General features: G+C 43.0%; 1 protein-coding gene across 1 annotated transcript in view; it reads right to left on the bottom strand.

Moving 5' to 3' along the window:
* Window positions 1-297: 297 nt before the first annotated feature.
* The window catches only part of LOC146190303 (guanylate cyclase soluble subunit beta-1-like), a 39999-nt gene continuing 15576 nt past the window's right edge, over window positions 298-24720 (bottom strand). Inside the window, exons 6-11 of the mRNA XM_084599784.1 lie at window positions 22518-22922; window positions 13416-13604; window positions 7949-8095; window positions 4845-4999; window positions 2444-2663; window positions 298-1368 (exon numbers count right to left, since the gene is read on the bottom strand). Coding sequence (XP_084455910.1) covers window positions 661-1368; window positions 2444-2663; window positions 4845-4999; window positions 7949-8095; window positions 13416-13604; window positions 22518-22922 — 1824 coding nt within the window. The 3' untranslated portion in view covers window positions 298-660. The remainder of the gene's footprint in view (window positions 1369-2443; window positions 2664-4844; window positions 5000-7948; window positions 8096-13415; window positions 13605-22517; window positions 22923-24720) is intronic.

The raw sequence follows: 24720 nt of genomic DNA, 5'->3' as shown, positions 1-24720 counted from the left end.
CAAATTACCGAGCTCAGAAAGCTGCAAGTTCTCCCTGCGCTCATTATAAACCGTTTAAACTGCACGTTCTCACGTGTAGGCGTGGCGGGTGAAAGTGTCATGTTTAAGTCGTAAGGATTTGCCTCCTCAAAATACTTGTATGAGGGCTCCGCAATGCTAAAAGCCACCTTTTATAACATAACCATCAAAGAGGGCATACCAGCGGACTTTCACAATGTGTTTGGATTTATTACAGCGCAAGCTGAGGAAAACAATAATGGCAAAGACTGTGGGAGCCACATTCTCTGGCAGGCTTTGATGTGGCAAAGTGGCTTCAGAGCAGAACCATAAAAATAAAAAGAAGTCGAGGAATGAAGGAGGCGGCGGTGATACTTTCGTCGCCTGCCGCGTCTTCTTTTGAAACCGTCGGTGCTCATGCGTGGTGGGCCCTTATCTCTAAGAACCGGGGCCCCGGATGTCGTCCTGCTACAATGTGGACAATAGAAAACCCAAAATAGTGCGTTTCCTTTTCGTGTGTCTGTGTGTATCTTGCAGAGGCCGGTGCTCGATGGGGCTGGCTGAGGCTAGGGTTTCACGAGCGCAAAGGACTCCGTGTGGTCTTGCTGTATTTTTTTCTCTGAAGGACAGTGGACTCGAGACGTTGCGCGGGTCTGCAGGTCTTCAGGAAGGAAAAATGACTCGGGACCAGAACTTTTCTTTCTTGCGTGCGTCTGCTTTCCGAGCTGGGGTGGAGTCCTGTTGTCCGGCACCAATCCCTGCCCCTGATCCAGTTGGTGTCAGAGCTACTGGAACAGCCTTACCGCTGTTGGCTGGAGAAAAACTATCGTCGATTCCGACGTTCTTACCTTTAAACCGGAAAAATGGGCATTGCAGACGTCCTGCCTTCGGCTCGGGGCTTTCTAAGAAACGTACTACTCCAGCGCTTTCAGCACTGCAGTTATCATTGTCATCTTGTTGGGGTGAAGGCTGAACTGGATCATTCTTGTGTTTCTTAACTTTGTGCGGCTGCGACAGCTTCCATCTTAGACCAAGGAATGATGTCTTCCCTCCAGACGCTGATTTGGTTACGTCTTGTTCGCCTTTAAAGGTAGACAGCACATTTTCGCCAGTACTGCTAGCTAAAGTAGCTGACGACGTTTCCTCTCTAGCACCTGCCCTGCCAATAATTGATAGAGGTGGGGCTGCCGCCGAGCCATGTGCGATCACGGCAGGTGTCTTGTCTGCGGTGACTGGACCGAGTGGGCAGGATATGACATTGTTACGGACTTTGAATAAAGGGTCTGCAATCTTTGGCGTCTTGTCCTCAGGTGTTCTTGCAACGCCCTCCACGCTTTTGCTTGGAAGTCTGCTGTTTATGAACATGCCGATCTGCGAAGAAACAAAGAATAGCAACTGATGCTAGAATCAGAGCAGTTACTAAAATAGATACAGCCTGGACGTAGTTATGATAAAATTTTCTTTCTCTCCTCGTCTTGCTCCAGAGTCCAGAATTAAAGTAATCTTACCATGCTGAACAGAACTGCATATCCCAGTCTAACAATCAATACTCACTGTCTCTTTAGAGCGAATCATTTTTTGTGTACACATCTCACGCTTGCCACTGAGTGAACTTCATGTAGCGGCTTTTGTCGTACGCTTTGACACATGGTCTTCTTTCGAGAATTATTGACAGATGAAGACGTATCTCATCCTCGCGATGCATTACGCAAAAGGTGAGATTCATTAAAATTGCCGTCAAACTGTTATGCTGGCGACGAAAGAATCAACTACCAGCGAAAGCTAGCTACCTAAGATATACAGCTGTGAATGACCCATCTATCATTGCCCAGTACGCTGCCACTGTAGGAAATGGTCTTTTTTATATTCAAATGCATAAAAATGTCTTTACCTGCTAAACTAATCTGCATTTTATCCATTCATGTAGCAAGATCAAATATCTTAGCAGCTTGCCAGATCAGTGTCTGCCATGAGCACAGTAAGTTCAGTTGTTCGTAAGTAGAAGCCAAAGATATACTACGAAATGATGGTGTTTTCGGAGTTTCGTTATCCAATAATTTTTCAAGGCTGCCAGCCTGCTATTTTTGAAATACAAGAACTGAAGCAATGTGCACTAATTTGGTAGCGCTTGTATAGCTGCATGACGACCAAAACTTTTATACTCTCAAAGGTCACCCTCTTCGTGACCTTTAATAAGAGTCCGAAGGAAAGCCTTGAGAAGCTTTTACGAAACTGCTGAGAATAATTGTTGCCTTAACGTGATGACGTTTTACTGTTCTTTCCGTTCTATTTCACCTAACTGATGCCCTTTGGTTAAATCGTTCCTTTCTGAGAAGTCATGAAAATAAAGCAGTTCCAGCGACCTATATTTGCCACTGAATGCCTGTCTGAACTGCTAGTGTCTTCTCACTGCCGCCACGCCTGGATGATTTCGTAGCTCACATACCTCGTCTGTTTCAAAGGAAGGCGACGGAACGGCCGATGCACGGCGCACGGGAGAGGATGAAGGAGACAGAAGCATGCTATCGTCGGCCGGCTGCTGGCTTGCGGCTGCTGGTTGCTCTTCGTCGCTGTTCCTGGACGCGATGTCGGTCAGGTAGCATCGAAGCGGGAAGTCGCCCACGTCCAGGTTGTCTTCAAATACATAGCCCTGCTTTGTCAGGTGTCTGCACGGTATAAAGGCCGAGAGAAGGTTTCAGATTCGTTAAGAATAGCTTTCAGAGAAAATTAAAATGCAGCAAATCAAAAGTCTCTGCTCAGATACCGCATAATGCCAGTTTGCGCGCCTAATTTATAACAGCGGGAAGTGTTTAATAGTGTGTATGGCTGCTCGCCGTGAAAGTTAGGATTAACCATCGTGTAGCGTGCGAACAAAACCAACTATGCTGAAGAGACGGGCTGAGAGCTATGCTAAGAAGAATATACTGGAGTTGATCAACTCGCACTGAGACACTTCAAGCAGCCTGTAGGAACAAGATAAATATATCGGCCGAGTGCTAATTAAACAATGGATTGCGCAAACATGATATCATAATCCGTCTTAGCTGCTTGTTATTCTCATTGTTTGTCACAATAACCTCTGTCCTCGTATTGAAAACATAGGCGGTTGAATGCCCATTTCGTAATTTGTCGTGTATGCTACTCACTGCATGTAAGTATTCTAAGATTTATGGTATCAAAATTTATTTCCAGTTTTACCACGCCATGAAATTGCCCTTGAGATCAAAGGCTACATATCCACATGAGACGCAGATCTTATTTCCGCCTCCCTGAGAACATTATTTCCAAGGAAGTACTGCGCGTTTCCATGTTTATCTAAACATTCCTGCTGTTTCCTTTATTGTTATTTTTTTTGCTGTCAACCTGCTGATTTGTTTTGGGTGAATTGTGAAAGTACAGCGCTCCAACTGATTTTTAGTTTTGCAAAGAGAATGCGTTGCGGGCTGCGGCTGTTTCCTCAGAAAACTGGACAAGCGGAACAATGCGACGGAGAGGTTCAACACAAAGCACTGAAAGATGACAGACAACTCCATGGCCTTTATTTTCCGCATTGGGAGGCAGTGTTTGCTCTCTGCCTGAAATGCACGGACGCAGATGCTCGGAGCGAGTGGCAGCCAGCGCATGTTGTCACTGCCAGCGGATGTGGAAGGGTGCGCTGTACTATGTATGGATGAGTGCAGTACAGGACAGCTACATTGAGTGACTTGATCTCCGTGTTAGGAAAGCCACAACTGCCTCATGCGTGTTGCCCGATAAGACTGAGTGGCTGGCTGGACACTAGGCCTCCTCTCAAAGTGTCGAACATATTTTAGCAACAAGATTTGTCGGAACTGCGGCTGACCTAGTCTTGCGTACGTGTGAACAGCTTCGCTACTTACAATTCCAGAAGACGTGTATCTGCAGAAGTGCGGAGCCGTGTATATGCCTCTGTGGATACGGTTGTTTGTGAGCGCATGCGTGAATGCTCATGTGTACGTAGTCATACTTTCCGTTATGAGCAAGGCGTCTTTTCTACTATGCCTACACAACGTGGCCAAATAACGTCCCAGAGGCCTCAATCTAGCAATGTGTAAAATAACATATTGCTCCATAGATGATGTGAATGTAAAAAAAAAATGTCTTGTCAACACTTCTATAAGGTCCATAAGCCAGTTTATTCCATTTCAGCGCTTAGTTTTTTTTTAGGCCCATAAACAATAAGAGCAGACACGAGTTGCAGCAAAGCAGCAATGGGGGCCAGTTGGTTTACCATTTCAAGAATTTTCACGCTACGATATACACAGATACACAAGAAACGGGAACCACGTACACAGGACACGCGCGCACTGACAACTAAGGTTTAATGATAACAGGGTTACATTTAAAACAGTCCACAAGCATACTCTGATACAAGACATTTCGCAAATATTGCGAGATTTCTTGTATCAAAGAGTGCATGTGTACTGTTTTAATGTAACCCTGTTATCAATAAACCTTAGTTGTCAGTGCGCGTGCGTGTGGACTGTTTTAAATGTAACTCTGTTATCAATAAACCTTAGTTGTCATTGCGCGCTTGTCTTGTGTACGTGGTTTCGCTTTCTTGTGTATCTGTGTATATCGTAGCGCGAACATTCTTGAAACGAGTTGCAGGCTAGCTGTTCAGAATTCTCACATAAAGTCTATAAAAAACCCACAAAAATGAGTTCTCAAGCTATTAACATTAAGATTGCAGTCTGTCTTGTGTAACGTCTTTTATTCACATTTTCGACTCTGCAAAACGAGAATAGGTGGCGGCTGTACTGCTCATCAGTGTGAACTCCTCGATTACAAAGCGATCAAAAAATGAAAAGCGCATAGTTTCTCCTCACCTTCTGGCCACCTCAGTGACGTTCACTCTAGATGGTTTGGACAGGCTCTCAGTCTTATTGGCGAGGGTGACAGTGTTACCGAAGAGGCAGTACCGGGGCATGGTCAACCCCACCACACCGGCTGTGGCGTAACCCGTGTGCACACCAATGCGCATCTGCAATGGGAGGAGCATAAAGGGTGCACATTTTTATGAAGAAAAAAAAGTACTTCGCGTGATTTCTGCCGTGCCGTATGAAGAACCGACTCATCTTAGATGTATGCATTACTACATATTAGCCATAAACGGAATGTTGCATTACAGGCGTTAGTCTGTATTCTAAAGAATTACAGCTAAAAGCAACATAATATTAGTACCCGACATCAAAGCGTAGTATATAAAAGCGAAAACGCGTTTTCGCCTTTACTGTAGAGCCGAAAAATATTTAATTATACGTATTGAACTATGTGATTCAAAATACTTCAATACGCCATTTTGTAACTTGACAGAATGTGTGGAATTTGCAATGTGTTTGTCGGCCAGACCCTACAACATGTGTGAATGTGCCTGTAATTGCAAATTATCTCTGCATCCAATTTTATTTCTCAAATTATTTTATGAGCGCACACTACTATTTATTCTAACAGCACTTGCTTTTCTGTGCGCCTTGAGTGCTTATAGTGGAGTAATTCTGTAGGTAGTTTTGATCAATACCAATCTGACATAGCTATAGCGCTCACCATTATGAGAAAAAGTTAGGTTCCTCTCAAAAACAAAAATGCCTCAAAATCGACTCCCATCGCACGCCTCCAAAATCGCATGTCTGCAAAGCATTTGAAAGCAAACAAGTAGAAAGCGAGTGCTGATTACTGTGGGAATTAGAGGTCTGCTGGATGAAATCTGAAGAATACACATTTTTCAAGAGAGTGTTCAAAGTTCGCCCTTGGTGGATAGCGTTTTGAGCAAACACCGACAAAAATAAAAAACAAAACGGCTTTGCAATTGAAGACACTTCACTAAATATGAAATTGGGTCCCATCGTAATCATTACCTCCAAATCTCTCATCAGTACAGATGCCAGAACTTTAATTGTACATTCAATTTTTCTTATTTGCATGTTTTTAAGACATGCTACAATGGAGGGCTTGAAGAATTTAACAGAGGATGAGAGAAAAGTTTAATGTGGCAATGAAAGAAAGAAAAAAAGACAGAAATGCTAAGGGGATCCAAGGACCCCTCACCATACTTCTTTCTCCTTGTGGTACCGCGCTAGCAAAAAAATCTATAAATAGCTCGTCTTCAAGTTTCCCAACTCGTCAAACGATAAACCAGCTGTATTTCAAGGTATGTCTTAAGGTTCTCCTCTCAGACTAATCAGACAGAGATGTGTATTCCTCGAACAAATAACTGAAATAGCTAAAAGCACAACTGCTTTCACGAGGTGCCGCCAAACGAACTATATTGAAAATAACCTCAGTGTGTCCTCACAAGCATAGTAGCTTGTGCAGTGCTACGTTAATCAATTTTAAGCAGAGTACGTTTGTCGACCCAGCAGTTTATTCGCTTTTTCCTGCACAAACGCTCCTACAAAGCTTTAACAGAGGTATTAAATGAGCTACCATCAAAATTATGATCATATTGCTACAACCTACAGCAGAGCAATGGACTCTGAAATACCTCCTCAATTAACCCGGTCCTATACCATCTGCCAACTCTTGATTCCGCAAAGTTCCTAATCTCATCTTCCTACCTAACATTGTGCTGGGCTCAGCTGTGCTTGTCTTAACTTTAAACTCGCTTTTGTTCTCTGACCCACTATTCATGCCTTCTGTATCCCATCGTCAAGCCTCTCATTTGCTGTTGTAAAGCTTTGTACGTTGTCCTACATTTTGGCTCAACCCTTTTATTTAGACTAAATATTTCTGCTTCATAAGTGACGAGTGGTGAGTTGCTGCTGCTGCAATTTCTCTCTATATTATTCTATTCACTTTAGCTTTAATCTTATCGCTGTTTATATAAAGGTCTTACACATGTCGTTAACCATGGCATGGGCTATAAACCCAGAGGGTATCCACAAGCTTGTATCAACAACAGGTCTTGTTATTTATATATACAGCAAACATTAATTCCGATGAGAACATTATTGCAACAATGAATGATCTGGGTCATAAATGGTAAAAAAAATCTCAGGCACTTAAGCACCGCACCTCTAAAGGAATTTTTAATGTATATGCATGCGATAGCTTTTAATCATAAATATAAACTTAAAGCCGTAAAAATCGGCGCCACATATGTCCTGACATCTGACCGCATCATCAAGTATGTCAACGCTGCCGGGAAAACCCTACCCCTTCCCACCATTACACATGTTGTGTGTAAAATTAAGCAGGAGCCTTTGCCTTCAAGACCTGTCGTATTACTAGCTCATACTCCTAATACTATTTTTTTACCTCTTCATTTTGATTTTAATTTCAATCAGAAAAACATCCCACAGTGAAATGTCTTGTTTGGTTTTAGTTGGTTTGGGTTTAGGGAGTTTAGCGTAGAACAATAAATATCAAAGTGTTTTCACTAATCTATAGTACTCACCGGCCTCTCATTTTGTTACCTCCACCCTGCCCACGGGCAAACACCAGGTGTGTCCAAGGAAGTTTTGCAGCTATGGCAATTATTTTAAGGCAAAGGCCTTTATAGGTTCCGGAGTGTCCATCCCTCCCTTCGTGCGTGCGTGCGACCGCGAGAGGTGTGACACTTCTTCGCGAGATTCCACGGGATTCCACGAGATTGCAACGTCATTATCAGGTGGCATAATCGACCATGAGTAGATTGACGTCACGATTGGTTGTTACGTTATAATGACGTCTGATTTGGTCATGACTGATGACTTCATCAGGCGATTCACGCATATACAAAGAGACCCCGCCGGGCATCCGATACAGGCGTCCGTGCTGCGCATTTCAATTTGCGCTTCCTTGAACGCCGCAACACATAGCATACAGAGCCAGACGCCGTAAAGCAAGAATCAGCGGCATTTCAAAGAAATGTTTTCGCCTCATCGCAATTTAGTGCTCCAAAATTACGCTTATAATGTTTACTAAGCTGCATGATATTGGGAGTGAAACTTGCCTGGATGACTTCTCCGCTGACAGGGTTCACAACGGTCTTTGTAGCAGTGATCATGTCAAGTCCCATAGCAACCAGCCGGTCAGCGTGGTCTTCGACAAAATCCGGCACACCGGCTACCACAACGTAAGCATCACCAATGGTTTCCACCTGTAAAGACGGTAAAATCAACTCAGCGATTCTTGTACCTCCCGCCTACAGCATGAAGTACTGTGTGGAACTTTGGCTTCCATGGTACTAAAAGTAATCTTGGAGAACATACACTGGATATTGAGTGTGAAGGCCCGGCATTCTCAGGCCGATATGAAGCAAAAATATGGTGTTGCGTGACGGTACAATGAAGCTGTAAATGTTCGCAAATACGACTGGTGTGTATAAAATTCAATAACAGGCAGCAAAAGCCACGAATAAATCGCAGGGATATCAAGGGTCTGCACAATATATTACGATTGTCGGGAATCAAGATGGCGAAGAAGTAAATGCCCCAGTGCAATGGTAGAAAGGCTTCAAAACCTGCCGCCGTTTGCATGATGATCTGGATTTTGCCGGGATAGAGCTAAGGAATTGTTTAGCACAAAAGCCGACGTTAGAGGCGTCGGCGGCATCATTTTTATTGTGAGCACGTGCAGGGCGTAATGAGGAAGGCTCTGACAGGTGATACCTGTTAGGATGTATGGCCATGCTTTGACTGGTCGGCGGGTCGTGTGTTGTCAGGAGGGCACATGACAAGGCGAATATGACACATAATCCCAAATACATAACCTTCAAGGGCCCTTTTACACCCAGTAAGATTTTAGAAACGCCGCCACATTCGTACAGCTTCGTTAGACATGCTTTTTTTATTTTCTGCCGGGTTGTATTTGTTATAATGTGTGCTATCTTAAAACTGTATGCTAATTTGTATATGTGGCATAATACCACCTAAGCGAGCAGCAATATGCGTTGACGAGAACGAGAGCATTTGCGAGAGGGTTGCCCAACAGGAGGCAATAAAGCTGTCACGTTGTATCCAAAACAAAAAGGCACAACTTAAGTATCTTCCAAATGATGCATCTCCGCAGTGCGACAGACAAGACAAGAAAGAATGTGTGCAGTATAGCGCTATTTTGCTCCTATGCTCTCGTTCCTATTGTTTGCGCTTTGATTATGAACCATCGTCATGAACTTGCCCGAAATGTTGTTTTGCCTGTTAATTATCCTGATAACTTTTGATAATTTTGTCACAGTGGCCCAGACAATAGAAATCGCTACGCTAGAATGATCTGACCTGTGCTAGGATTCCGTAATGCCGAAATACCCGTCTCATGGGGACCCCGACAACTCTGAGATTTGTCCGAGTGAACCGAAGGGACTGACTTCGGGATTCAATAGGGCAATTAGAAAATGAAAATTTTGAGTGATGTGTTACGGTCTTCTTTTGAGGAACGACAGTTTGCCACGAAAATTATTTTTCATCGTCAACTGAGCGCATTTACTGACAGCATAAGAGTAGACTGTGAGTAGCATACAGTGGAAAATCACGCTATGATAGATATGAATGTTGTAGAACAAAGTTCACATAAGAACGCAACCCACCGTAGAAAATACATTGCGCAAGGGAATATCCGCAGTGAACATACAAGCTTCAGAGCATAGCTGTTGAAAACTTAGTAGTAGAGAACTACAGATTAGCTAGACATCACCGAGGAAACCAAGTAGGACAACTTAGTTGGAAATGGGATCTTATGAAAAGCAAGCAGTAAGGTGCAGCGAATGAGATCATTCTAAACGGCAGGATAAAATATTTAATGTTTCCAGATGCAAACGAGAGGACGAGGCATACTAACATCGAATGCCTTAACGTATTTCCCGTACCTACGGCTTCACAAGTAACGTCGCCATCACAAGCGCCCACTGCTTCTGCATCAAACCTATGAAGACACTTGCAACGTTTCAACTGCGGCTACAGCTCATATAGCCCATAAGGTTGGAGCGGGTACAGGGACGCTGTCTTTAACTCTATTTGCAGGCTCGCTCAAATAGACAATATTGGACTAAAATCGAGATCACACTTTCATTATTTACGTCTAGTTTGTCCAAACGTTTCGGTGATTTCTAACCAGCACGTTCGATCTTCCAGTACAATGGAGGAGAGCCGCATAACCGCCATTTCCCCGTCGATGTCGTTCTTCTGATGTAGGAAAAGCTACCTAGAGACCAGGCCATTTCCGCTGTTTTCAGCCAGAAACTGGCTCAGATGTGTTCTACCGATTTTATTTATTCAAGTCATTGAATGTGTACACTTTGCAACTTTCTTGCCTCAGTCACAGAACTCATTCTGAAATCACTCCCAAGGCATACTTTATCATTTGTAGTTACTGCTTTTTTCCCCTGTCGTGTTTCATACCTAAAATGAGAAAGCGCTTTAACAGTCTCGTCTTTTTGTCTCGATTCAATATTTATAGCTTAACTGAGCACAGCGGCTATCTATTACTTATTTTCTTTTCTGCCAACTCTTTCACATTAACATGCACTGACAAGAGCGCACGCCCACTCACGCTCCGACAAAGTAACGTGTATTCACACTCCAATATACTACGATCCTTGCGTGGTCGTCGACTACAAAAGTTACTCAGTTTCACTAAGAGGTGGAAGCAAATTCTTTAGCTACGCAAACGAAAACTGAACACTACAGTCCTTGACTCATTGATTGCGACCACGCACGGAATATACTGCAAGTGACGCCAATCGTACAACAATACTATGATCGCCCTATGAGGTTCAGCTAAGCTATAAGCACTAGGAGGTGGCGATGGTGTTCAGCTCTAGCACATACGCGGTGACATAGTGCGCTACACTTTTTTGCCCGCTTCTAAACGAAGTTTCTTATCGAGGCATTCGCCGGAGTTTTTAATATAATATAAGCCTTCAATATCAGTGCATAAGAAAGTAATTATACATTAGCTTTAACCCGACCCAGTCATGCTGGCTTTTGGTGAATGCTAATGAGTAATTACTCTATAATTACCAAATCTAATCTACCTCGGGGGATTCCTCTGAACGAATTTGGAGAATTAATGTATGTCTGCGCTTCACCTCATTTCGGGTCGCGTCTTTAGTTTACTCTTTGGAAAATCATCTCACCACAACTCTCCTTCGTACATGGTCACAAAGGCTTACATTCACCCTCTCTGCTTTTCATAAAACGTGGTGTTCGTTCCTGCATTCAAATCGATCATAACAACTCGCAGAGAGCAGGTAAGCCTTCCTGCAGTCGAGTAGTACTGTAGAATAACCAAGTTCGTCTGGTCGCCCATGGGGCCCGCTGGAAGTTGGCAGCTGTTCGTCATTTGTTCCTAAAGTTATTGTATCACAGTACTTCTTCACCAATTTCAGCTTTCTTTTGTTTCGCTTTTTCGGGACGACGACGCTGCCTTTTTCTGGCGCTTGAGGCCTGTAAGGCTTTCGCAATAATACAATTAAGTTTATTCACATCCTACTTATTCACAGTTTCTGGGGAAGCCTGAAATTTTCCTGTCTAGATGAACTATATATATTCGATAGAACTGATGGTTGGGCGAGTCGGTATGAAATTTTGAAGATGAACAGCGCGACTTGGACTAGGACGGAAGGAAGACATACACGGACAGGCGCTGACTTGCAACTGGTGTTTATTGCTCGAAACGTGGTAATATGTATATCAGGCTCCAAACAACAAAAGAAAACACAGAAGCGATACAATTTTGATTATGCACTGAAAAACATATTTGATGCCACCACGCCACTTCCCTGCAGCTAGATATCTTAGTTCCTTGGCTGATAACGCCAAGGACGGGCTGCTAACACAGGCGTCATTTGACCAAGCAATTTGTGCGGCTTCAATACTTTTCACGGGTTAACTTGTCGCGATGTCTATTTAACACTTTTGTTTGTTGGAAATATGGCTGGAAGTCTTTACTTTTACAATCTCTGCAATGGATTCCCAGATGCCCTTTTTATGAGTTAAAAACATTGGCATTGTGTTTTCATAGGCGCTCGTTAAGGAATCTGCCCGTCTGGGAGACGAACCGTTTACGCCAATCACAGATGCTTTCACACATGCCAAGAAATCATGCTTTCACTCCATAAAAGGAAGTTTCAACCACGAAACGAATCGCCTTTCGAAGGCAGGATGTCCCAAGCAATTGCTCGCGTCTGTTTCAGAATTGATGCTAGCTTGTTTAAGCAAAACCAAAAAGAAGGAACTGAAGGAATCCGGCAAGGAAAAACAAGAGACAACAGTTGTTCCCTATATTCACAAATTTTCCGAAAGCCTAAAAAAGATAGGCCATCGAGCTAATGTCAGAGTTATTTTCTCGGCTGCCGAAAAGCTTAGGAAATAGTGCAATCGTTTTACCGCTGAATCTATGCCAGAAAAGTGCACTATAAAACAAAAAATCAATTTGTTGCATGCAAAGATGGTATTATCTACCTCATTCTATTACCTTGTGGCAAACGGTATGTCGACCAGACGGGCAGATGCCTTAAAGAGTGCCTATTGAACACAATAACAATGTTTTTACACTCCGGTAAAGGGCGCTTCAGCATTCATTGCAGAGATTGTAAAAGTATAGACTGCCAGCCTTATTTCCAACGCACAAAAGTGATAAATAGCCATCGGGACAAGTTAACCAGTGAAATTATTGAAGCCGCACAAATTGCTTGGTCTAGTGACGCCTGTGTCAGCAGCCCGTCCTTGGCGTTGTCAGCCAAGGAACTAAGATATATAGCTACAGGGAAGTGACGTGGTGGCATCAAATGTGTTTTCTAGTGCATAATCAAATGTGTATCGCTTCTTTTTTTTTCGTTTGTTGTTTGGAGCCTGATATACATATTACCACGTTCCGAGCAATAAACATTAGTTGCAAGTGAGCGCCCGTCCGTGTATGTCTTCCTTCCGTAAGTCCAAGTCGCGCTGTTCTTCTTCAGATATATCTAGTGCACTATATAACACCATTCACAATTCAAGAGAGCATCTAATTGTTGTTTTCATTTTAGTTTTAGTTTACGCTTAGACTGGTTAAATCCTCGCTCTATGTTTCAGTCGTTTTCCACTCTTGTTTAGGTTGTTCGATATAATATGTGCTCTCTCAGGGCCTTAGGTGCATACAAACGTTCCTGCATAAATTTCACATCTTACTTCAGCCTCTCCCGACAGCAACGTTTTCTCCCATAGTCCTAATATTCAAAGCCTCCTAAGCAAGGCGCCTGTTATGAATTTCATGTAACCTACAAAAGGCCCGACCCAGGTAGTAACCGAATAAAGCTCACGAAGTCTCACAATAGGTGAAGCCAGCTCAGCCTAATGTTAACGTGCGTGGCAAAATGAGCAAGACAGAGGTCAAGTGTATCTACAATTCATTATTTGTGTTAGTTGTTTCTAGCTGTATCACGCTCAAGAGCTCGTCGTAGGGCAGCTGGAAGGTGCTTGTACTAGGCTCGGATTTCTTACCTTGTAGACGCCGTGAATATTAGAGAGGTTGTCGAACTGGATGTAGAGTTTGTTGAGCAGGCGCACGATGTCCATAGGCGCGCAGCTGCCGCACATATTAGTGAAGCCCACGATGTCAGAAAACAGGCAGGATACTGTCTCGAACTTTTCAGCCTCAACGGGAAGGTTCTGGCATAGGAGCTTGGCCACCTGTTTGGACGAGGAGTGTCATATAGAAAAATAATTCTCTCATATGACGTCTGGATTTGAAGCCTTATCGAAACATATCATGGTCGGCATGTGTCACGTTATAACCACCACCCAATACACTGCAATAACAATTGTTGCTATTTCATACGAAATACAAACTAAAATATACATACACAAAAAGCAGTAGTCTACCTTAGTAAGTATAGAATCCAAACTTAGACAAAGATTGAACAAAGAGAAAAAATTAAACATGTCCACTAATTTTGATATATGTTAACAGTATAGATGTTGATCAGGAGGAGTAAGGAGTAATTTTAAATTATATTTGACCAGAAACTTTTAACAGCATTAGTTGTTAAAGCTTTGATATATTTGAATGATGAACTGGCTCAGGATCAATCATCAAACACGAACTATTCTCACTGCGGTGAAAAACACAATATTTGTTTTTCGCTAACATTTGTTTGCGCCTTTTATTTTGTGTTTTCGACAGCCAGCTTTATTATTTTCTCCCAGGAAGCCATTAAAACGTGCCTATGAAACGCACTATTGTCTTTGGCTCAAAAGATTTGGCCCTACCGTAGTAAGGGGTGAAGTCAAATTTAGAAAAAAATCTACACAACACGCGGGTACCCCCTGGTGAATCATTATCTTCCTGTTTAGCATTTAGTAAGACGTCATCAAAAAGTGTGCAGTGATCATGATTGTTGCTCACGTGCGCTGCAAGAAGAGCTCCGAACTTATACATCTCCTATTAAAACCGCATTTAGCCAGCCGCTGCTAGGTTATGTAATATAAAAGCGCGAACAGGCAATGATATGCATGAACCCTGAAATGAGGAGAAAACAGTATTTTAGAGCGCAGCTTTTTGGCGCCCGTTCCTGGGTTCCGCGTCGTCGGCGTCGCCATCGGCATTGTCCTTCGTAACGAGCTACACTTTCACTCCCACCTTCTTTCCTTCCCTTACGGCGCGATCCAGGTGCCCACAGAAACAAGTGTGCCAGATACTGCGCCTTTCCATTCCTGTGAACCAATTATGAAAGGCACGCTTCAGAGCTCAAGTGGAAGACATGACCACACATGGTACACACTGAAAAATAATAACTCATGAATAATTCTAGTGACCATACCGAACTGAAGGGTAACGTGCGCAGTGACCGAGAATTCACACACTCATAGAGAAAAGCATTATATTTGATGTAGTTTGCGCATATACAGTTTGTTTCCTAGTCCGGATCTCTAGCCGGTCGTCCCTTCGCTTTCTAGGATGGCCTGGCGCGGATCTAGCCCGCTCTCATTTTCCTTTAAAACATACTGCTAGAAATTTGATGAGAAGCTTGCTAACTTTAGCTACAGCATTTTCAAGTCAGTTTAGGATATTTGCGAAAGCTGTTTCTTCTCGTCTGCAGCTTATGGCATTAGTCCCTTCGTCGCGCAACGTTCCTATTGGCCAACGCGCTGCCTCCCGCAACCTCCGGATAACTTAATTACTCTCTACAGTTCTCCGACCCCAAAGCTTCCTTCATGACAGTTAAGAACTGTTAGTGGAGTGTTTCTTGAAAGAATATGTGTGAAAAATAAAATAATTGTCTGTAAGTGTTCATACATATCTTTCTCGAAATCTTGACCTAAGTCTATCGAAAAAGGTGAAACAGCTGATGAGCTGCGCTCAGATTTTGCATTAGAAAGCAACGTAATTGTCGGCATATTTTTTTTTAATGAAAGGGTGACTGCACACTGTTCTAGCTGTGTAATGCTTTAGTCTTCAGGACTTAAATTTCATGTTATCCTTATTATTTTATGTACATTTGCATGCTTAACCTAGGTGATAGCTACTGTATACAAGCATAAACAACGCCTGACGTTACAAAAATAACATTTTTACTTTCAAACTACGATTTCAGTACTTCGAGAGCGATAGAATGAATGTGTGTGTGTGCGACTCAAACGGTGCTTATCTTTGCGAACACCATGCAAGCTTTCATGGCCGGGAACCGCCGGCATCTGTTTCGTAGCGCGAAAGTTTACCTCAAAAATGGCCCTTTTTGCATCCAAAATGCCGTGCAGCTTGAGCCGAGCTCCCGTTCGCATTTTCCACTCCACTCGTTTACACATTCAACCGGCGGAAAAACAAACGGGCGTGCATCACATATGCATTGCGACGGGTGAGATCCATCCAGGATAGATGACGGTAGGGCAGCATGTGGCGTTTGTTTATGGGTGCGCCTCAAACGGGGCGCGGTGGCTGAAGCAGCCGCGTCGTTCTCTTTAAACGAGAAGCAAGAACAGAGAGAGGAAACACGCCCTAGCAAATGACATGCTTTAGGCGGCTACACCGACGCAAACGCCCCCTAGCATGCGACACCGCGTCTGGTACGCGGCGCGGTGTCCTTCACGAGCTTCTTTTGCAAAATGCAACAATGACGGGGCTCCATCAGCGTACCCTGGAGTCGTTAGACTCGTGGAGCCGCAATGTCTCCATGCCATGTTCGCCTTCCTTTCTTTCTATTTATTTATCTCTTTTCGCTTAGCAAGCTGGCTGGAGCGAGGATTTGAAGTAGACCTGCCTTGTCTCATACTAGAGAGGAAGTTTCATCCAGAAGGTACGACGGCAGCATTAAATCTCGTTGCGCTCGTGCGGAAAGCACACATAAAAGCACGCACCTTTGCGTGAGAGTACTGAAAAATTACTCACTCCAGAGGCTGACAACATCATTACACGTTCCGAAGCATGGCTCGGCCAAACCTACATAACGTGAAGAAAGCGTAGAGCTCGAAACTACGCTCTCCGAAACCGCTCATTCAGTTCGAGTACTGTAAGCAGTTTGGCATGCTCGTACCTCAAGGAATGTACTATTTTTATTTCACTGGGGCCTGCGTGTTGCATTCTGCTTCAAGCAAATGTGGTGGCAGTAACCGTGAGACGCGACAGTATGCAAAGGCGCCGTTGGGCTCGCATTAGCTTTGACAACGCAGGCATTGGCGCCATTTTTTGAATAACTTAGTAATAAACAAACATCTCTATAGCCCGAAAATTACAATTGCAAGAGAACGTTTACTTTACATATTCTTGAATAACGCTATTATTGATGCTGTAATCGACTGCTTCAACCGTCTGTTGCGTGAAGGCTCGCGCATTCCTCAGCGCTCTTTTAAAGATCAGGCATGAATGATGTTCATACCAAAGTAGAATATATACAGGAAGGTCAAAAGCCCAACAAGTCGCGAGCAATGTTTTTGTGTGTGCTGCCACTCGAATAAAAATGAAAAAATAAAAAGCACCTGTAAAGTTTTTCTGATAAATTGTTTCGCAGTTCAATGAAAAGAAGGGAGATACCTTTTTTCTGGAAGGGTAAGAAAACTCATGATGAAGTATCTGTCGCACACAGTAGTCGGCGTACAGGCTCAGGATTGTGTATAAAGCACACATACTCTAACACTTGCAGAGTCGTTTTAACAAAGGGAAATCGGATCCATAAAATTTTAAATGTCATGCTCAAACTTAATTACGCCTCACATAAGATTTTTAACTCTATTTACAGTTTTCTTCTGTGTAAAAATATAACATTCTTTTATTTATCAGATGAAAAGCAACCTTATCTCGCCGATGAAAATAGCTTGTCTAATGCAGTGCTGGATGCGTCAGTTTAGCTACGGTGTCGGTTTATCATTATTGCACTTTCAGGAGTACTTATAAGCTACCTGATGCGTGTTCACGGCGCCATGCTTTAATTTAGCGGTCGACGCAATATCGTTCTATTATAACGCTAATGTCACATATATCACCGAATAGTGAGGCATGCCGCTATGTGGGGAATAGCTCTGCTTAGGTCCCATGGGATCATTTCCCATAGAACCAATGGCCTCATTAAACAAATTAGCAGACAAAGTTCGGGAATTTAAGGTTTCATGTCGAGAAGTTTCAGAGCGTTAGCTCTAATAGCTACTTTTGTCAAGGTCATGTTTATGCAATACAGGTTCATGTGAGCTGTAGTTTCAAAATGGTTATCCAGCGTGGCCAGCGCAGAGCAGCAACGTATATATACCACGCGAAAAATGTGGTATCGTATAACATGACTACACGACAGTCGCACAGAACGGATGCTTAGCGGTATAGTGATCCAGAGGCACTATTCAGACCTATTTAGTTTCCGTATATATAGCCTAGCCAAACGGGCAGCGAAAGTAAATCGCCTAGTGCCACCATATGTATAAAATTCTTTGGTCGCCCGTTTGGCGCAGAAGGTTCCGGGTGGTGTCAGATGAATCAGCGGATCATGCACCACAACACTCCTATAGTTGAGTGAGCAATTCGCACCGACTGCCGTTGCTGTCACAACCCATGTACTCCGTTGACCTTCAAACAGAAGTTGAGGTCAGACCACTGCTGCAATACTTTCCGGAGGGTCTCAAAAGATTCGACGCATTGCGCTGTACACATTATCATCTAATTTTGGCTCGCAGCTTTCATTTCGCATATAAAGTAGCAGTATACTAGATGTGGCGAAGGTAAAAATACACCATTCGATTGGGAAATAAACAAAGTTGATAGCCCAATTTAGAGAATAGTCTACTTAGTACATGACGCTTCTTGTATTCCAAGAGATGGTGTTGCCCCTACGTTTCGTATAAGTAATATAAAACTCGTTACAGCACTGCTAATTTGATAAGCAGTCGCTGACTCAGAGTCAGCAAGCTTTCTGACATGGTTCGTGGTCAGTGGAGAAATTTCAGCAGTAGCCAGTTACCGATTTCTGGCAGTGCGTTTTCACGGCGAATACAAAACGCACGCAGTGAAGGTGCATTAGCAGTTTCAGGGGAACGTATAATGGCATCCCTCTTAGATGCTTTATTAGTGAGCTGATCAGTCCCACATATTGCCAGCGAGGTGCGATGGGCAGACAAGCGACAGTTCAAAATTATTTCTACTCCTAAAATTAGACAACGTACTCATCTCTTTCTCCTCTACTGCATTTCTCTTTTGATGCAACAATACTAATAACTTGTTTCTTCGTTCATTCCACTTATATTTTTTTAGGCTGATTTTACACATTATTCAGCCTGGAAAAGAAACCGTTTTTAAATTGCAATTACCTACGCAAACGTCTGCTAAGGGCTGTCTGAAACAGTTTTATTTGTGAAAAAGCATGTAGCTTGAGAGAATGGTTTTAATCACTTTATTAACAATTTGTTGAATTATAGTCACAAAGTTGACAGAGTTCAGCATTGCTGCATACGAAGAATTGCCATGCAGTTATATATGTCTTTAACTGAGTGCGCATATTACAGTTGATTACTGACATTGTACGCGACAGACGTAGTTACGTCGCGCTGTAATTCATTGCAACACTTCGAGCAATTAACTTCCAAGATATCGAGAAGTATATCTTTCTTCAGCCGAAGCGCGCAGTAAGACTACAACGTAATTATTTATTAAACAGTAAATTAAGTTGCAGCTCCAAGTTTCAAGTTTTTCTTGATTCTATTCGCTATGTTTTGTATGTCACATATGTGTTTACTCAAACTGACGCTAGAGACGCATCAGAAGGATAGCTTGTGGACATCGAAAATTAAACCGTGTTTCCCTTAGGCGACGTTTCTGTGCAAAAACCTTCATACCGTTGAAAGGTCGCTCTCACGCATTCGTTCGATGTGTGCTGATGCCCTCAGAGTTCCTACAACATGATCTAGAGAGAAGCGGGCATAAGGTACAATTTCCACCCATCCAGGTTCGCCAACAGCAAGTGTTAAATCCGTCCGCTCGTCTTTTCCTGCCCACCGTTTTTTCGTCCTCTTCACCGATTACATCTCTCCGCGTTTCCCGTCTCTCTCAAAATAGAGAACGATAACTAACCAATCATCTACGTAAGGTCTCCTACCATAACCATGAACTTTACCAGTTCCCAAAAAACTATTATTAGTTAGAATTCAAAAACGTCCTTCTTTACTCACTGTGTACCATTAATCTGGAAGTAAAAAAAATCGACTGAAAAATAAAACGTTAGGCCAGTTGGTAATGATCTATGTTAAAATGGCGCACATAAAAACGAAAACACACAGAAGAGAGCTACAGGGACAGGAGCTGGCGCACCTGTCCGCGTCGTTTTCTCTAGGGTGTCATCATCGTTTGTATGTGCGCCGTTTTCACATTGAAAAAATGACTACAGGAACTTTGAGGAGGGCGTTTCTTGTCACTTTCTATTTAGCATATAAAGTCGTGTTATTTTTTTTGCTTTTTTTTTGTGCTCAAAAAATGTAGCACGGATTTACACTGCGCACCAAAAACGACGAAACCATGAGGAAATTTCCTATTTTTAAGTACAATGCGTCAAATATGTACTTTCAAGAACGGTATTAACAGCTTAATCCCACCTAACTCGAGATAATCAAGCAGGCCGGAAAAAATGCGTTGTGTCCGAAAGGTATAGCTTGTGTAAAACATTTTGAGGCAAGGGAGTTTGCTTCACAACCATGCTCCTTGGCTAGTACCTAGCGCGGCAGCGTTCCGAACGTTCAGGAAGTTATAGGATTTTTGGTCCTTCCTACTGCGAAGAACAGCACGTCTACGAATGTTATTGTCTTAAAAGCAGACTGCTTGGGCTCTAAAGCTTTATCAAAGCCGGCACTCTGATTTCTTTCATTTCGTATGTTCTTCGTGTGAAGTTTGTGTCACCCTGTTTATGAACGAAATTTACCAATTTTTTTTTTTTCGCGTGTCTAACACCGTTCTATATGCTAGTTCAGCAGATCTATGATTCAGGAAGATTTTAAAAATAGCCTTGTAGTGGCGACAGGTACCCTACAAATTATACATATGCAGATAATTGAAACGGAAATGAGGGGCTTGTTATTACAGAGTTTTTAAAGGAGCTGACAGTCTACAAGTCTAACGCAAATGTTGGGGATTTTTTTCCTCCAAGTTTGGTTGTTGCTATTTGATAAGAATTAGTCTTATGGTGATTATCGGGTTAAAGAATATTAAAATGAAAAGCAGAAGGAAAACTATCGCGCCGATGGTGGGAGTCGAACCCACGACCTCCGGATATCGCGTATATATATATATATATATATATATATATATATGTTTCATAAAAGTCTTCCAGGATCCAGAAATATGTATAAGATGAGGTAGGGGCGCACGAACGAAAACAAAGGTTTATTTCCGACGTTTCGGCCGGACCTTTGTTTTCGTTTGTGGGCCCCTACCTCATCTTATATATATATATATATATATATAACGGACAGCCTGCTATTTCCATTCTCTTGACGACAATCTTTGCGACAACTGATTTTATTTTCCTTTTGGATTTTCAACAGTGACATGAGTTCGAATGCACATCACTTTTGGTTTGCATTGCATGATTTTTTCGTTGACAGTATATTTTATCGTATGACCTTTCCTGGGCATACAATCAAATGTAAGTGTGGAATAGAAATCAAAAGCAAAACTGATGCAACTGTTCTATTTTTTGCAGTTTTGGCTCTAACACCCATCAAATTCGAGGCCTTTTCCCTAGGCTGTTCACCGGCTGCTAAATGAAAGATGTAGAGCATGGGTATTGGCATTTCTGTCTGCTCGGTGCAGAATACCATAATAAGTGTATGCACGGCGGTTTAAGAGAATTCTTTGAGCATACAATTTGGGAATGCTCCAATTCTCTTAGTAGGGAGCTAAATAAAATTTCTACAGAATCTTGGGAGACCCCGCTGTGTAGTTCGGACCCTGCGCTCCAGCTCCTCCTCGTTCAGTGCAAAAAGTGGCCAGTATCTAAAGCGGTGCCTCTTACCTCTCCGGCGTAGTACCCAAGAGAGAGGGGGGAAAGGAACGTGCCATTACTGTTGGACAATAAAAGTTCTTTCCTCCTCCTCCCCAAATCTGAAGCTTTAGTAACCTTCCCAAGCCAAGGTCCTCGCTCCGGCAACGTAATCTCAGGTGAGGCGCGAGGAGCCGGTATCGCCTGCTACTCCTTCTGACGTGTGGCGTGCGTGGCCGGCGGCGCTCAATTCTACTTCGCACACCTGCTGCTTCTTTCTCTTCACACAGCTGACAAACTTCATTCCTACCTGTACATTTTTCCGGAAATATGCAGCATTGCCTCACACAATGCCACGCAGCAATCGAGTCGCCTGACTACCGTTTCCCTCCACCGCCACCAATGCCTATCTCGCTCGCCTCGTGGGACCCACCCCTTGAAAATGCTCTCGACACCTTTGTTTCATCTAGACCAACCTGTGGTGCCCTTGAGGTGTCTGAAAAAGTCGTGTTTCGTCTGTATGATCTTTACGTTCCCAGACAGCCATGGAAGTTTTAATCTATAGCAAACCGTGTCGGACCATGCTTAAAGGAGCTTCCACTTTATAAACTTGGTGCCGGCCTATGTGAGTCTAACCTCGGTTACCAATACAGAATAATCGAGCAAAAAAACTCTTCGCTTGCATAACTGGGCTTAGCCGAGCTAAGGGGTAGTCGTTTTTTACATTTTACTAGAAAGAGACAAAATCAGTTTGAGCTCTGACTGTGGCGCAGCCTATAAATATAAAGCTAAAAAGCAAACTTTGGTGTGCCTAGACTGCGTATACATAATGGTAACGGTTCAGCTTACATTTTCGCGATATGCCTAGCCATACTAGGGCAAATGTAGAGCGAAATTACTCTCCCATGAAAGCAGTTTGTGTGCACACATTCAAAATGACAGGTAGTAGTAATACGCAATGTAATAAAGCACAATTTAGCTTACAGTTCTTTGTGACTTAGGTACACTGACAAGAAGATTTCCTTCCACTCGACCTTTAGTAACTGAATATAGGTCAGGCGAGCTGCTACCCTCTTTTACGGGTAAAGATTTGAAGGAATCGAAGTCTTTCTCGGTAGAAAAGCGCGAGCTCAATAAAACGAAAATTGCATCAGCTCACCTTAGCGGGAAGGATGGCGTGCAGAAGCTCCTCTGTGCGCTTCTTGTCTTCATCCAACTTGGACTGGAGCATGCGCAATCGATTAGTGGCCTCATCCAGTTTCTCAATGAGTTCTCGCTCGCCACGGTGGTGGTGAGAACGCAGAATGAGCTCCCTCGCCGGGTCGTGGATGGCGAGATCGCTGAAGAACAGCCCCATGCGCTGCATGTTGTCGATATCTTTGACGCGAGGCGAACATAGGAACAGGATGCTGTTCGTCTCCTCAACGGACACCATTTGGCCTTTGAGACGTAGAATCGGCGGAGAAGAAGCTGCAGGATTGTTGTCCTCTTCAGCACTCTCAAGGATGGGAGCTGCTTCTGCTCTGGACTTTAGCACGCCTTCCTTTGTCTGCACTACGAAAACCTGCACGGTAGTTTGGTTATGTTGACCGTTCCTATAGTCGCCGGCTGACACTAAAGTATTTTTATGGCAAAAGCAACACTACGACAGCCAAAGCGAGACCTTGGGTAGCCGCAGCTACGCCGTGAAGAGGCAGCTAAGAGAAGAACAAGAAGAATAAGAAGAAACCGCCGTTGATAACAAAAATTTGCTATTTGCCACCTTAGTAGAGACGAACTGCAACAGCGAGTTTCCCGCACCGAACGCTTTCGCTCCACATCCGGTTCAGCAGCGTTGGACCCCTCCAATATTTTTTTATTAAACCGCTCAAGCTGCAGTGAGAAGAGGTTGCTGTCTTCGATAGGTCCTGCTGCGCTGACTGATTGTTAGGGTGCTCGACTACTGAGGTGGGAGACTCACGACTCGATGTCTGCAGCAGAGGCCAGATTTATACAGGCGAAGCACGACACGTCAGTGTACAGTGCATTGTCAGTGCATATAAACCACACAAGATGCACGGTGTAATTTACGCACAGCCCTCCAATACTGCTTCCTTCATACCTTCAGTAAATCTATCACGTAAATTCTCATAAACCATACCAGTTGTTAAACAGCGATTTAGCTCTAAAGTAAAGAGCCCGTGTATTAAGACCCCTTTATACTAGCATGCATAGCGTCACTAGTGCCTCAACGATAACCGATCATGTACTTCGGAAATAAATCAACCAATATAGTTCAAACTAAAAATCCCTCCACGTTCACTGTTAAATTTACCTATCTAGCGCATAACACAGACCTCGTTAGGGTGCAAGATGGATCGGCAAAGCTGAATCAATATTAAAAGCAACAATACAAAAATGTATATATGCACCGGTGCCACAAAACAGTAAAAAAAAAATGTTTTACTCAGGCCCTGAAAAAACCCCGTAAGGTTGCTCCAATCTGATAAAGTGCGCGAAAGCAAAGGAAACATGTAACAGTGACCTTTCGCAAAATACGGTGTCATTCAAGGCTTGTTATCATGTCGGGCAAGTCTGGTGGTGAGCGGAGTAAAAAAAATAGGGAATGGTCAAAAGCAGGCTTACAGGTAAATAGGGAATACAGGGAATTCAAGGAAGCATTTCCTTATTCGTACTTCAAGTGCTTGAATATTGTTGGTCGCCATGAGTTCCATAAACGAGCCTGAAATTTTACTTTTGTGTAAATAAGCCGGGCAGAATTTCATCGAACTCTTTCAAGCTTATTAATATCTTGATATTCAAGTTTTGATCTAATATATGCGTAATAAGTGAGGCGTTTTACAGTTGTGTTGAATTTCTATATGGGACGTTCGTGAAAACTTTAGAGGTGAGCTGCAGCTATTATTTTTCTAGGTTTTAAGAAGCAATGGTTTTCAATATGCAAGGAAGCGCTACGCTTCCTCGTATTTTCAGACGGTAGCGTTCTTTAAGTGGCATACGGATGGCATGTCGCTTGGTCGTGCGAGTTGCGCTCTGTTTTCTATCCGCTGCCCAATACATGTGCCTCTCAAACAAATCAAATGATGCTTGAATCCTTTTCGATTTCACTTCTCTGAGAAATATTGACACTATTTTTGTTTGCTTGTGTAAATTTGCACATTTCGAAGGCATACATAGAGGGCTGTTATTTCACAATTCAGAGACATACTATTAAAAGAGTGTTGCGTTCACCGGACACTTTAATGTTTTTAGGATATAGTAATAGCCTGTTGGATAAAAGGTTCTTTAATTAAGACATCATTAGTTCAGTTTATCGCTGCTTCTTATTGGCATAAAAATTTTATATTTGTCCGAACTAGTTT

The sequence above is a fragment of the Amblyomma maculatum genome, chromosome 4, assembly GCF_055883805.1.
Source record: "Amblyomma maculatum isolate TAMU_Amacu chromosome 4, ASM5588380v1, whole genome shotgun sequence".
Classification (NCBI taxonomy): Eukaryota; Metazoa; Arthropoda; class Arachnida; order Ixodida; family Ixodidae; genus Amblyomma; species Amblyomma maculatum.
Note: the sequence above shows the minus strand (reverse complement) of the source record. Positions and strands in the feature narration are given on the sequence as shown.